Source organism: Gracilinanus agilis, chromosome 5 (genome assembly GCF_016433145.1).
Source record: "Gracilinanus agilis isolate LMUSP501 chromosome 5, AgileGrace, whole genome shotgun sequence".
NCBI lineage: Eukaryota > Metazoa > Chordata > Mammalia > Didelphimorphia > Didelphidae > Gracilinanus > Gracilinanus agilis.
Window position 1 is genome coordinate 63944462 of NC_058134.1, and position 15427 is coordinate 63959888.

The 15427-nt window shown below is 36.0% G+C and overlaps 1 protein-coding gene across 1 annotated transcript in view; it reads left to right on the forward strand.

The window, feature by feature from the left end:
• Positions 1-15427, forward strand: part of ARMC3 (armadillo repeat containing 3) — a 129410-nt gene that overhangs the window by 81634 nt on the left and 32349 nt on the right. The window contains exons 13-15 of the mRNA XM_044678928.1: positions 3011-3111; positions 4616-4696; positions 5989-6081. Coding sequence (XP_044534863.1) covers positions 3011-3111; positions 4616-4696; positions 5989-6081 — 275 coding nt within the window. The remainder of the gene's footprint in view (positions 1-3010; positions 3112-4615; positions 4697-5988; positions 6082-15427) is intronic.

Below are 15427 nucleotides of genomic sequence, written 5' to 3' on the forward strand. Positions count from 1 at the left end.
TTAAGAGTCTAAATTGCAGAGTAGTTGCTGAGCTTCATTCAGTTAACTAGCATTTGGTAAGTCCTTATTATATTCCAAACACTGTGCTAAGCATGGCCAATGCAAAGAGGAAAAAAAAAACAGTCCCTGCCCTCAAGGACCTCACAGTCTAATAGGGGAAGACAATGTACAGTTAACTATGTATACAGGATACATAGGGAACCTTAGTGAAGGCTCAGCCTCAAGATTAAGGAGCTTTGGGGGAGATTTCTCACAGAAGATGGGATCTTAGCCGAGACTTAAAGGAAATTGGGGAAGCCAGCCAGGAGGTGGAGATGAGAAGAAGGGAGAGAGTTTCAGGCATGGGGGACATTGGTAGGAGTTTCCTTAGTGAGGATTCCCTACATCAATGACCTTCCTGCTCTGGAAGCAGAAGAAAATCAGAGCACAGTGGAAATGAAGAACAACTGGTAAGATGGGAGTAAAGAATGTCATTAAAGAGATTGGAGGGGGCAGCTGGGTAGCTCAGTGGATTGAGATCCAGGCCTAGAGATGGGAGGTCCTAGGTTCAAATCTGGCCTCAGACTCTTCCCAGCTGTGTGACCTTGTGCAAGTCACTTGACCCCCATTGCCTACCCTTACCTCTCTTCTGCCTTGGAGCCAATACACAGTATTGACTCCAAGATGGAAGATAAGGGTTTAAAATAAATAAACTAAAGAGACTGGAGATAGAAGACCTCATTGTAGCATATCCCCCAAGCTCATAATGTGGGGTGAGGACTTGTCCAACCACTCCGCTTAAGTGAGGCTGCATAGATTCCTCTTGCCTCTTCTCCCAACTCTACCCTCAGGCTAGAAGCATACCTCTCTGCTCCTTTAAATATTGCTGGTCTAGAGAAGAGGATCAGGTTCAATCTAATTTCTGATTACTCTGTCTCAAAACCTCAAACTCTATAGCCAAAGTTTGACTCCTTTCCCACCAAGTACTAGTTCTACAATGAACACACAAACTTAACCAAGAAACTCATTTGTCCAAATTATAGTAAAACAGAAATCAGAGAACGTATGCATATTGGAGGCAGAGAGGAGGCTCAGCAGATACAGTGCTGGGTCTGGAGTCAGGAAGACCTGAGCAGGTCATTTAACCTCTATTTGTCTCAATCCTCTAGAGAAGGAAACAGACAACCACTCCGGTGTACCTTTGCCAAGAAAATCTCATGGGCAGTATTGGCACGATATGATCCATGGGATGAATAAGAGTCACACATGACCGAACAAGTGACCACCACCAATAACATTCACACGTAAAAGAATATGTACCAGGCTATGCAAAATGAAAGAGGTTTCCCAATGAGAGTAAGGCAATTCAGCTCAATCAAGAGAGAGGATCTCTGATCTCAGCCAATGGAAAAAGCCCCAAGAGTCTCTAGCTGGGGATAGAGACATGATGGAGACTGCTCATTGTGTTCTAATGTCTTCCCAGAGCCTTTTCCTTCAGCAACCTGAAGTGGAATTGACCTCTTCCACTTTCTAACTAAAACCAGGAAGCCAGAGAAGTGACTAACTTAAAAGAGTCAGAAAAAGACTCTAGGCTTGATGAGTTCTCCAAGAGGACTTGAAGGTGACCCTTGCCTCTCGGCAGCTCTGTCCAGTCTCTCATGAAGGACATGGCCTTTAACTCCACCAATAAGGAGAGACTCATACCAATGAACTCTGGGGCAAGGATTACAACATGTATGGTAAAAAGAACAATGGGCTGGTTAATGATGAGAGTAAGGGCAACCCATGTACTCCACACGTATCTTCACAATGTTAGGAGAAAAAAAAAAAGGCCCCTGGAACATTGGACCACTATTCCTCTTCCTCCCCCAGTTTATGGGTAACACAGGAAAGATGTTTAAAAGCAGAACGGATAGGTTGCAAACTGCATGATAGTAGGGAAAACCCTTATTATTGGTATCACAGATCTATCTGAAAATTTGAGGTAGCTAAAAATCAAGTCTTTATTTCCCAAAGATTATGTTAAAATGTACAAGCCTGTTCTGAAGTTTACATTTGATATTTTATGTTGATCAGATACCTGCAAGTAATGGATTTCTTTTAAAATATTTAAGGAAATAGAAAATGAGATCTATAACATCATTCTTAATCTTTGAGAAGGTAAAGATGTTTTATCAAGAAGTTATTTGATTCAGGACAATCCGTCCAAGAAGATTAAACCTCAAATTGATCAATATAAATGCTTATCTACTTTCTTTAAAACAACTCTGTCATTGCCTTTGATTATTTGATAAAATGCTCAATTACAATTATTGTAAAAAATACTATAGTTCTTTATTTTAACCCCTTATAATCTTTTGGGAAATTTTATCTTTGAACTAAAGAACTCAGTTTTAAGACATCCTTCTTCTCTAGGTGTTTATACTTTTTTTATCCTCAGAGAATTCATACTGGAGGCAATCTTTATGAACATAAAGGAAGAAATATTTCAGTAATGCACTTGACTGAAAAATTTAGATTACAAACTAAAAGCAAACCATAAATGAACTAAATCCTTGCCTACTATCTCACAACAGCTACTCAAAAACTTTTTCTGATTTCTAGCTTTCTCCTTTGCCCAGTGCCAGACTTACAGCAGATAATTTGGCCAGTTTTCTCAGTGACTATCTAATAGAGACTCTCTAATTCCCATCTCTTCTGGCACCTTATTCCTACTCTGTCATATTTTTTCAAACCACACAGTATGGTATCAATAGTCTGAAACACATAGATTCAACTCCTTTTTAAAAAAAGTTTATTCTGAACTTACCAAATAAAATGAGCATGTACATATAAAAAGTAAATCAGACTATGATGATTGTATATAAAACGATGACTATGAGATATATCTGGTGTTTCTGTTTAATTGTATGTGAAATGATGACTGTGTGATACATCTGGTGTTTCTGTTTAAATATAGAGTAAATTCATTGATTTTTAAAAAACTCTTTAAGATGAGATCTATATGTCTATTCTTTGACTTATTTTGCAGCTAAACCCTGGCACAAAACTTCTATCTCTGAAAGAATTTGCCTTACAAGAGCCAAGTGACCGCCGTGCAATCATCCTAATTAATTGTAAAGCTGCCATTCCGTGAGTCACTTTTAGAATCTAAGAATTGTTTGCTTTGGTTTAATTTTTTATCTATTGTGAAAATATAAATGTGATTTCTCAAATAAGCTTTTGGTTGCGGAGGTGGGGGGGTGGGGAGGGAGGGAGGAGGGATAGAGGACCAACTTTTTGAGTGTTTTTACTTTTTCCAGAGCCAGAGTTTCCTGATAAGTATTTGTGATTCCTGTACTGAACTTGTGACCATGACTCCTGATATGTTAACCTGGTTTTTTAGTTAGCACATTCAAGAAAATACTGACCTGAATTCATGAACTAAAGGATTTAAGGCAATAGGAACAGAAGAAGTGCAATGTATACTTTCCTTCTTTTCCAACTTTCTATTGGTTGCTTTTAATGGAGATGTCTTTATCAATGAATTCTAAATGTGTTTTTATAGGTGTTGGTATTCTTTTATTCTACAGGTGGCAGGAGCTGTAAACCAAGACATAAATGGTTAAAAGGAGACAACATTTGGTCAATTCCAATTCTTTGGGGCAAATTTCTGTAGGTCTAATGAATTTTTAAAGTTACTGCAGAATTGTTAGCAGTCGTGGCCGATAACATTGTCGCATTCAACATGATACTAAATGGGTGCTTTTAAAATTATTATTCTGTTGTTATAAAATAACTATTCATCGTCATCACTGTGCCCAACTTGAGATTTACAAGGAGGCTTAGGATTTTATTGTATCTTCATTTCTTAATAATTTGGGAAAGTAATCATTCGATTAATAATTCTAAAAACAGAGAGACAGCCAAGCAGAACACTAGGCAGTGGACTTTGAGGGATTTTTTAAAAACTATATTAACATCAAGAACAATACCTATAGGAAACACATTGTCCTAGGACACCTCTAGGAGAATAACTTTCTTTTTTTATTGCATAATATTTGATTATCAATAATCATATTTGTAGAGTCCAAAATCATATGCAATCATATGTTGTTGTTTTTTTTATAAACCCTTACCTTCCATCTTGGAGTCAATACTGTGTATTGGCTCCAAGGCAGAAGAGTGGTAAGGGTAGGCAATGGGGGTCAAGTGACTTGCCCAGGGTCACACAGCTGGGAAGTGTCTGACGTCAGATTTGAACCTAGGACCTCCCATCTCTAGGCCTGGCTGTCAATCCACTGAGCTACCCAGCTGCCCCTCTATGCAATCATATGTTAGAATACAACTGAAAACTAAATCCATTTATTTTTTTAATTAAGGGCCTGGAGAAAAGTTTTAGGAACTCCATTTATAATTTTAATATTCCAACATGCCTAGTTATTAGGGACTTTCACATTTCTTGTCATGTTTTATCCTAGCTCTTGCATCTAGCTTCATAAAATTGTTTTAGCACTTCACCATTAAAATTCAACTCAAGCAGCAGGGCTTTCTTTACTCTTTGAAGAAACTTTTTGCATGCTTCATGGGACCAAGGCCAATATTGTCAAATACATGACAACCTTTGTGTATAATTTTAAAATGTGTGAAATTTCAGTTCTCCACATCATTCTACTCCAGGAGATAAGTTGTCTGCTTCTGGACGATCTTCTACAGGCAGAAAAGGGACTAAACTCAGGTAGGAAATAGCATTTTGTATTCCAGTGTTTTCCCTCTTCATTCTGGAGTACAAAAAATATGAAAAAAAATTTCATGTTTCTATTATTCTTCTACTTTTACTGTGTATGATGATTGATCTCAAAATTGTCATTATGAGGGATTCATTATTTTCTCCATGTGGGTGGGTATTCCTTTCACCAATACAGATCACAATCTCTTTTGACTTTCTCACCTGGGGCTATTCTTATCCGTTTTCTCAGAAATCCTCCACAAAAATTTTACCCAGTGTTCTGGATACCTTCTTCTGGTTCTATTTTATTGTTTCTAGGATGTCTATGTGCTTGTTCATCTGCCGTCTCTTGTTCTCATTATATGGCTTGTCCATGTCCTTTCCTATATGTATCCTCAACAGTCTCTTTTACATCATTTCTTACATGCCACATATCACTGAAATATTATTTGTATTCAATCAATACAGTCTTGTAGTCAGAAACAATATAATATCCTTTAAGTTATTAATCAGTTTTTCAAAAGCAATAAGTTTAGACCATTTTCTTATTCATTTCAGATAGCTCATTATCCATCAGCAATTTCTCCAAGAGACAGACAGAAAGACACAAATGGATAGATATAGATGGATGACTAGATACATGATAGATAGATAGATAGATAGATAGATAGATAGATAGATGAGTGGATGGATAGATAGATAAATGAATATCCACACATTTATGTATTACACATATTCAGCAGTCTGGTAATACAACTGCATTAAGTATAAGATGATCTTTGTCTTTCCATTGGATGGTTTAACTACTCTCTATCTCATCATAGATTTTGCTGAGGAGGCCTTTGCAGGATAGTATAGTAAGATATCATGTGCTAATAAGAGTGTTTTAGAGAATTTTGCCATCAGTAAAAAAATCATCTTTTATTTTTGAATTTATGCAAGACACCTTAAAAATAAATTTTATTCAAAAATTTTTATTCAAAATTCATCAATTTGTAAAAAGTACATAAACAAAAACAAGAGGGGAAATGTGATTGCATGTTATTGACATGATTGTTTGTTACTTATGGAATTGATGTTTTAATAAAATAATAATTGTCTTGTTTTTGTGTTCCTTTATGAATGTCTTTTCTGTGTGTTTATCAATATTTTGTTGCAGGACATCTTCCATGACACTGGTAAACACCTTCAGATTAGCTGAAATTTATGTGTGTATATGTAAAATGAGTATATATGATTTAAAAATGGTTCTGCTTTTCTAAAATAGTAATAATAATAAATATATATTTATATCATTTTAGTTTAGTAGCAGGATCTCCTACAGAAGAAAAACCAGAATCTACTGGTCCAGCTTCTATCACCAGCAAAAGTTTCATTAAAGAGAAAGGATCAAGGTATGAATATATATAACACTTACTTTCTTAATTAAAATGTAGTGAAATGTTGAGCATTTTGAGGAAACAGGTCATAGTAGATGAGGAAATTTAAACCATTATTTATCAAATTTCCTTAACTCTGGAACTTTCAACAACTTTAGGGGCTACCAAATTTTATGTTTTTTTGTTTTTTCATCTTTCATCTCTCCCCAAATCAAATATGTCCTAAGACTGTAGTATATGTTGACTTTTTCCATATATTATGCATATTAAAATATACTAGACAGAGGTATCCTATGTCTGAGCTCTGTCTTTCTGACTGTCAAGTTGCCCTTCTTTCTGTGTCTGTCACTGATGCTTGCTTCCATTCCTAGTTTCTGCGGTTCACCAGACCTTTCGGTGTTTCTAGTTTCATCTTCTATGAACTCTAATATGCTTCTATAAATCCTGAAGTTGCTCAAGCTGCTTCTGATATCAACTGCACATTTTTCTTTGCTTTTGTTATTTCCTGTCTCTTCTGATTCCACTTCTTAATTTTCATATCAAATGACTAGATCACTAAAAATACTGATCACCAGACAATTCCTTTTTCTATAGGGTTGCTAAAACATGAAATGGCAGGGTGTCAAACACAACCTCTGGATCCTTGGCCATTATTCTTGTAATACCTAACATTTGATTAACTTTCCAAAATGCTGTCACTATTCTCTCATGTGGTTTTAGATTCTGGTTACTTGCTGCATTGCTTCCTGAGAGTCTTCTTTTATGAAGATGTTTTATTATCCCAAATTTTATTTTAGCTTTAGTCAAAAGGTTGTTGTGTAAACATTTCATGTAGCATCTTGGCTTTGTCCCTAATTCTTCTCTTTCTGAAAAAAAACCCTCAATTTAAAAAAATGTCCTTATCCTCTAATATAGAAATTTATATCATGTCTATGGGCTCCTTTGATATTTTGTAGATAGCATTTCTGGTTTTCTTTTGGGGACCTTAGCCTTTGCCCTTAAATCCCTTATCCATCACCTTTTCATGAATTACAAGCTTTCCTTTTAGATAATCTTTTCTCTTCAGCAGAGCATCCCCTGCCACAGTGTTTCAATGTATGAAGGTGAGAGTTAAAGCCTAGCCCAACTTCCATCTACCTTAATAATATGAAAACATTGTTACAAAATAATGGGGCAATAATTAAATTTAAGTTCCATTGTTTAAATTCCATGGGAATGCTATCAGAAACTTCTCCATGAGTCCTTATCTTCCTTTCAGTGCATTTACCAATCACCAACATTCCACTTCTATTTCTCCAATACTGTTATATTGTTTTCCTTTTATTTTTATGGCCTTGTAGTTTGATTTGTTAACCACTTGTCCTCTTTATATTTTAAAAACAGGCTGCCATGCTTCCATTACCACCCTCTGCTATAAACAGCCCTCTATTATAGTTCCAGTTTTTGTTTACTCTTTCCACTGCCTCCTATATTTGACAGGCATTATTACATTAAAAACCACAGACATTACATGTAGTAGCTCAATTCTCTTGTCCCTTTTACTTTCTTTATCCAGAACTCATTGAATGTTGGGTTGCCGACAATCATATAATGGCCTCACATCTCAATAGTTTATCTGGCATTTTTAGCTTTCAAGAGAAAAAGGATGCCGTGTTCAATCAAGAATTTGAAAACAAGTATTTCTTTCCCTCATTTGGAGGTTTGTCTTAGCTTCATAAATTAGCTGTTTCCCATCTTTCTATGCCTTCTGCTAATTTTTTTCATACTTTATAGAAATCCTGAAATTTTTTTCTAGTCATTGTAATATTAGTAGTACATAGTTCTTTGAAAAAATAGCCTATTAACTTTATTCTCTTAGGGTTTTCATTTCATTAATTTTGCTAAATGTTCTCCTTCCTTCAATCCTCTGAGAACCTTCTTTTGAGGTAAGTTTCCTTCTTGTTTCCTCAACACAGACTTTTTTTTGTCTCTGTTATTTCTATGCTGCGTATCTTATTCCCCTCTAGTTAAGTAGTTATTTTAACCTTCAATATATCTTTTCTGCATTTAATAGTAGTAACTAGTATTTCTACAGCACTATAAGATTTGTAAAACACCTTATATATATTATCTCATTTGATCCTCACATCAATTCCATGAGGTAGAAGTGCATTTCATGGATGAAAAAACTTAAACTGGATTTAAGTGACATATCCAGGGCCATAAAGTAAGTGTATGTCAGGATTTGCACTTAAGTCTTCCTACTCCAAGAGGAACACTATCCACTATACCACCAAACTGCCTCTATTTCTTTCTGAAGCTCTCATTCCACTTAAAAGTATCCTCCCCCCCACCCCCCATTTCCATGTTGCCTTCTAAGAAGTCTCATTTTTCCTTGTATTCTGGGCATGTCCTCACCTATTTCCTGAACCAAATCCAACTGAAAAGTACTCAGAAACTAGTTAGTCCCGTTTCCCCTTTGCTGCTACAGCTCTCTTTTACATTTCTTTGTTTCAGTTTAAACTCCAAAGCTGCCTGCCTCAGTTCTGGACCTTATTTCCCAACTAGCAATGTGATATTAAGAGAATCACTTAACTGCTCTGGGCCTCAGCTTTTGTGCATATAAAAAAGCAAAAGAGGGATGGACTAGATAACTTCTAAGGTTCGGTCCTATTTAGTTCTAATAGTCCATAATTCTATGAATTAAATTCAATCTATCTCTTATCTGAATCTCACACCACTCTTCTTTCTTTCATAAAGTTGAATTGCCACATCTTTGTTCCAAGGTTCACACCAGGTAAACTGGTTATTAGGGTCCCCATTCTGCGATCCTTTGCCTTAGCATCTTTTCTCATCTTTTCACGAAGTGAAGAGTCACAATGAATCGTCTTTTTGAAAAATCTGCTTCCCTTCACAGTGAATGAGTAAGACTAATTGTTTTCTTTAATTCTCTTCTCTTGGAATTTTTGTGAAAAGTAGACTCTGCCTTTTTCCCCTTCTCCCTCCCAATATTTTGTGATTTCCTTCCATTAGTCAGCCAGTTTGGGGCTTCTTCCTATCATCCTTCTCTTTCAGTGTTCCCATTGGCAGATAATGGTCTGCTGAAGCCAGAAGGAAAATGTTGATGGTTCTGGAAAGTCAAACTCCCAAAGATGTATTGCTGCTGCTCTTCCTGCTAAATTCGTCTTTGTAGCTTCCCTTCTTCCTCTATATGTATGCTCTTACCATGCTCTACTTTTTGTCCTAACTAAATTGGTGCTGTATATTTGCTTCCCCTTGTTTTCTTCCTCCTCACCAGTAAATGTCATGATGCCATCTCATGTACATCAGAAAAGTTTGGTCTCACAGTAACACTGATGTAGGGAGGACACATGTTTAAAATTTCATTTTATAGATGAAGAAACCATGGCTAAAAGAAATTAAGGAATTTGCCCATGTCCATAGAACTCCTTAGTGACTGAGCTAGATTAACAGTTGGATCTTTTAGCCTGATACTCTTATCATTATGATATATTACATTAACCATGATTGTGAAGGTGAGAAGAAAATGAAGATAGGCTGCAAGCATATATACCCATTATTGACAGAAAATCTTCATTTTCCCAGACAAAAGGAAAAGAAAATGTAAAGTCAATAAAGATCTAGATGAAATTTATATCTAAAATATTTTCTTATATGGATAGTTGAGGCAAGGCATTGATCTAAATTTATAAGGTCTTGATCATCCAACTTTTTTTTTTAATTTTAAACCCTTAACTTCTGTGTATTAACTTATAGGTGGAAGAGTGGTAAGGGTAGGCAATGGGGGTCAAGTGACTTGCCCAGGGTCACACAGCTGGGAAGTGTCTGAGGCCGGATTTGAACCTAGGACCTCCCGTCTCTAGGCCTGGCTCTCAATCCACAGAGCTACTCAGCTGCCCCCTTGATCATCCAACTTTAATTATTCTGTGTGATCTCAGAAAATTGGGACCTCATGGGCACACTTTAGCATTGTGAAATGTATAATGCCTGTTATTTACTCTATCTTAAGACTAATTTGTGTTAAAATTAGGCACAGATGATATAGTTCATGACTATGGTACACTAAGTGCAAAAATGCCCACATTATCATTTGAATTTTTAGAATACAACAATTTTGTGTAATAGATTAATAAATTAGCAATGGAGCCATAAAGTCTTAGAGTTATAAAAGGTTCTGGGAATGCTGAAGTGCAAAGCAAGACACCCAACTGTACATCCTTGCTAGGTTACATCCAATCTCAATTACAAATTATAGAGCTCTGTCATTACAAAGAATCATGTTAGCTGTTATTTGTAGAACACTAATGTTTGCAAACACTTTATGTTGCTGTTCAGTCTTTTTCAGTCATGTCCAACTCTTCAGGACCCCACTTAGGATTTTCATAGCACACTTATTAAAATGGTTTGTCAGGGGCAGCTGGGTGGATCAGTGGATTAAGAGCCAGGACTAGAGATAAGAGGTCCTAGGTTCAAATCTAGCTTCAGACCCTTCCTGGCTATGTGACCCTGGGCAAGTCATTTAACCCCTATTGCCTAGCCCTTACTGCTCTTCTGCCTTGAAACCAATACACAGTATTGATTCTAAGGCAGAAGGCAATTTTTATTTTTTTTTTATTATTAAAAATAAATAAAGTGACTTGCCATTTTCCTTCTCCAATTCACTTTACAGATGAGGAAACTGAGGTAAAAAGGGTTAAATGATTTTCCCATGTCACAAAGAAAATAAATGTCTGAGGCCAAATTTAAACTCAGGTCTTTCTGACTCCAGGACCAATACTCTATCTTCTATGCTACCTACTTGCCCCAATGCAAAAAAGATTGCATTAACTTGTAATTTTCTTTTTTTAAAAACTCTTATCTTCCATCTTAGAATCAATAATGTGTATTGGAGCCACCCAACTGACCCCTAACTTGTACTTTTCTAAGTTGATATGTGCTTCTCTGATTCTGAGTTCATCTTTACCCTATACAGCACTACCTAAATCTGCAAAAATGCACAATGAATTTGTTGCTCAGTTGTTCAGTTGTATCTGACTCTTCGTGTCCCAATATGGGGTTTTCTTGGTTACTTGAGTACACTTGAGATACTCGAGTAGGTTGCCATTTTCTTCTCCAGTGGATTAAGACAAACAGAGGTTAAGTAACTTGCCCAGAGTTGGGGTACAGCTAGTAAATGTCTGAGGTCAGATATGATTTCAGGCCATTCTGGCTCCAGGTTTAGCACTCTATCCACTGAATCACCTAGCTTCCTCCAAGGAATAAGGTCTTATATCAAGTCAAATCTATCCCCTTATAATTTCCACCAGCTTAATCTCCACCAGTTCCGCCACCTCAAATCTACCTTCTTGAGCTACACAGAATATGTTTAATCTTCCACACGATGGTCCTTAAAATCCTTTGTAATCCATCACTCTCATTTTCAGTAGCCAGTGAATGACTGACTTCTGACCCCTCAGCCATGTGGTTTACCAAGCTATCATGCTAACTGCTTGGAGAGAGCTTTAATATTGCCTACTCTAAGTCTTCCTCCTGTTAAATTTCTATAGTTCCTACTATCACTCCTCAGAATCATGGTTTCAAGTCTCTGTACCATCCTAGCCATTCTCTTCTGTTTATGCTTCAGTTTGTTGATGACCCTCTTATAATGACACAGAAAGGCCATTAATATTCTTTTCTATGGACACTACAATTCTGTCCACTGGAGTCTAAATTTCTCCAGCCTATACTTGTGTAAGTACTTTTAAAAAATATATAAAGTCATTTAAAATTATAAAATGAATTAAATGAATGGTACATGAGTACTTTGAAAAGGGAGCAGATTTTACTTTTTTTGGGGTGGATCTGTGATTGTCATTGATATGTGGATATTTCTTTTCATTGGTACAAATCACAACCCAGGCATGCCTTCTCAGTTTGGAGAATTCTTTCCCATGTTCTTCTAGACAACATACTCAGGCTATTCATGAAATTTCCTAAGAAATTCATCCTAAACCTTTTTCACATTCTGTGGGAATCATTGTTAACACTCAAGCTACCTACCCAACTGTGTAACCTTGTTCTAAATGACTAACTCATCTCTTTTTTTTAAAAGTCAAACCATTTTTCAACTGTATCTTTTATACTTTAATCCTTCAATATAGATAATCATTGGGAAAATGCTGCAACTTACTTGTGCCTGCTTCACTGTCCTTTATGGGGTTCTAAAATGTTTACAAAAAGAGGCCCAGGAAACATATTTGCTGAAAAGACGAATATTTAACCAGTGGCCACTTAGGATTACTAAAAGAAAGATAGAAGAGGAAGATGGCAAGAAATTGCCTGGCTCTCCCAAATACCTCTCCAAACAACTAACACCTCAAATTGAATTTTAAAATGGCAGAAGTATTAGAATAAAGCAATTATCTAATCTAAGACATCTTGGGAAGATGTTAGGAAAGATCTGTCCTCCTAGGGTGGTGGTCTACCAGGAAGGAAATGCAGATACCTCTAGAGAGGCAGATACCATTTGAGTCAACAAACAGCAAGCTCTTTATGTAGCTGTGTCTTCAGGTAGCCTTAGCTTCGGGAGCTTTCATCCCACAGAAAATGCTGGAATAAGGCAACAATTATGAGAAGATTAAGGAGCCCTCTATTGGCTCTGAATGCAATGCTCAGGTATGCTGACCAAATGCTCTCATGCACTGTGGCTATAGGTGAGGAAGAACAAGCGCATGCCAATAAGTACAGTTTCAGAGAATGGTGGGGAGCCTGTTTGTTGTGGTTACTCACAGGGGAGCAGAATCCCTGGTGTCAGTTCCAGAGCAGAGGGGGTGGAGTGAGACTTGTGGTCACTGGAGAGGCCATAAGGAGCAAAAGCATTTATGGTGGCAGCGGTGCTAAGCATACTGCTTGTGGCTCAAGGGAGGAGAAGACCAAGAAGTAAGCATGAAGAACAGCAGTCATGCTTTGCCTTGGACTACAGAACATTGAAAGACCACCAGATAGAGTTCAGAAAATGACAGAATGAAAACCTGAAGCCTGAGGCATTATCCCTCCACACTCCATGAGTAGAACTTGATCCTAATGAAGTTAACAAGAAATGAGCATTTAAAAAAATGAATGAACAATGAGAAAGAATCCAATCATAGATAGATACTAGAGTGATAGAGAATCAGGGTTCAGGCTCAGAAGACAATAAAATCAAAACAGCTACTTGTAAAGGTTCAAAGAAAAATGTAAAATGGTCTCAAGGCCAAAAAGAGTTCTTGAAAGAGCTTTAAAAGGACTTTAATGTGGTGTATGTTTGTAATGGAATACTACCTTGCCAGAAGAAATGGCAAACAGGATGATTTTAAAAAGACATATATGAATTGATGTGAAGTGAAATGAGCAGAACAAGGATAACTCTGTATACTGTAACAGAAATATTGTATGATTTAATGAGGGACTATACTCAGCAATGCAAGGATCTAAGATAACTCCAGGGGACTCATGAGGAAAAATCCTATCTGTACTCATAGAAGGAATTTTCAGAGCATGAATACCTACCAACCAAACCATAGCATTTCTCACCTTATCCCTATCATGAGTTTTTTTTCTTGAATGTGCAATATATGTCTTCTTTCATGACACAAGGAACATGGAAGAATATATTATATGACAACAGTAGAAAAAACTATATTAGACTACCATCTGTGGAATGGGAAGGGAAAGATGTGAATGAATATGGATTGCAAAGGGTCATAAAACAATTATTGTAAATGATTTCTACATGTAGTTGAAAATATAAAAGAAGATATAAGGAAAAAGAAGAAAAAGGAACTTTTAAAAATCAGAAAAGTTGAGAAAAATCAGGAAAAGAAATGAGTAATGCAAAAAAGAATGAAAGGAAAGTGAGCCAATTAGAAAAAAGAGATCAAAAAACTTACTGAGGAAATAACTCCTTAAAAATTAGAGGAGGTAATAATTTTATAATAGAACAAAAGTAATGAAACAAAATCAAAAGAATGAAAAAATAGAAGAGAACATAAAACAACTCATTAGAAAAAAACAATTAACCTGGAAAATAGATCAAGGAGATACAATATAAGAATTGAAGGACTAACTGAAAGTTATGATCTAAAAAAGAGTGTAGACACTATACTTCAAAAATTTAATAAGAAAAATTACTCTGAAGTTTTATTACTAGAGGATAAAACAAAAGTTGAAAAAACTCACCAATTATCACTTGAAAGAAATCCCTGAATAAAAACTCGCAGAAACATTATAGCTAAGTTTCAAAGCTACAATTACAAACAACTAGAAAGAAACAATTTATAAATTTACAAAATCTCATGATTTAGGAGCTTCTATATCAAAAGACTGGTGGGAATGGAATATGATATTCCAAAGAACAAAGGAGTTGGATTTGTAACCAACAATAACCTACTCAGGAAAGCTGAATATAATCCTGTGGGGGGGATGCATATTAAATGAATTAAATGACTTTTAGGTATTCTTAATGAAAAGACCAGACTGAACAGAAAATATGATGTACAAGAATTCAGAGAAACATAAAAGGGTAAAAATGAAAAAGTAATTATAATAAGATTTAATAAGGATAAACTATTTACATCTTATATGGGAAAATGACATTTGTAACTCTTAAGAATTTTCTTACTACTAAGGTAGTTTAAAAGTATAAGCAAAAATAGAAGGCTTGGGGTTGAGTTGATTATATTATTATTTTTAGGTTGACCCTAAAAAATTGAGCAAGGAGAGTGTAAAATGGAACAAATTGTCTCACACAAAAAAACCCATGAATGGAAATGGAGGGGAGCACAGAGTGGAGGGCAGGCAGTGTGGGAACCTTATTCTTATCAGATCTGAGTTAAAGAGGCAATGATATATACATCTTTTTTTTAAACCCTTACATTCTGTTTTAGATACAATTCTAAGGCAAAAGAACAAGGGCTAGGCAAACAGGCTTAAGTGACTTGGTCAAGATCTCATAGTTAGGAAATTTCTGAGAAGAGATTTTGAACCCAGATCCTCTTGACTCCAGGTCTGGCATTCTATCCCCATGTCACCCAGCTGCCCCTACCATATTCATCGAGTAGAGTATAAAAGTCTTCTTAATTTACAGAGAACTAGGAGGGCAAAGGGAAAGGAGAAGGGAGGGACTCTTTGAAGGGTATACAGATCAAACAGGCAGTGGTCAGAATTAAATTGGGCATCTGAGAAAAGAGAGAGTAAAAAAAAGTGAGGGAAAATACAGTGAAAGGAAACATACAACTAGTATTTATAATGTTGAATGTGAATTTATAATGAAACCCATAAAACAGAAAAACATAAAACACCCTGTAAGAAGGGAAATTATATATATATATATATATATATATAT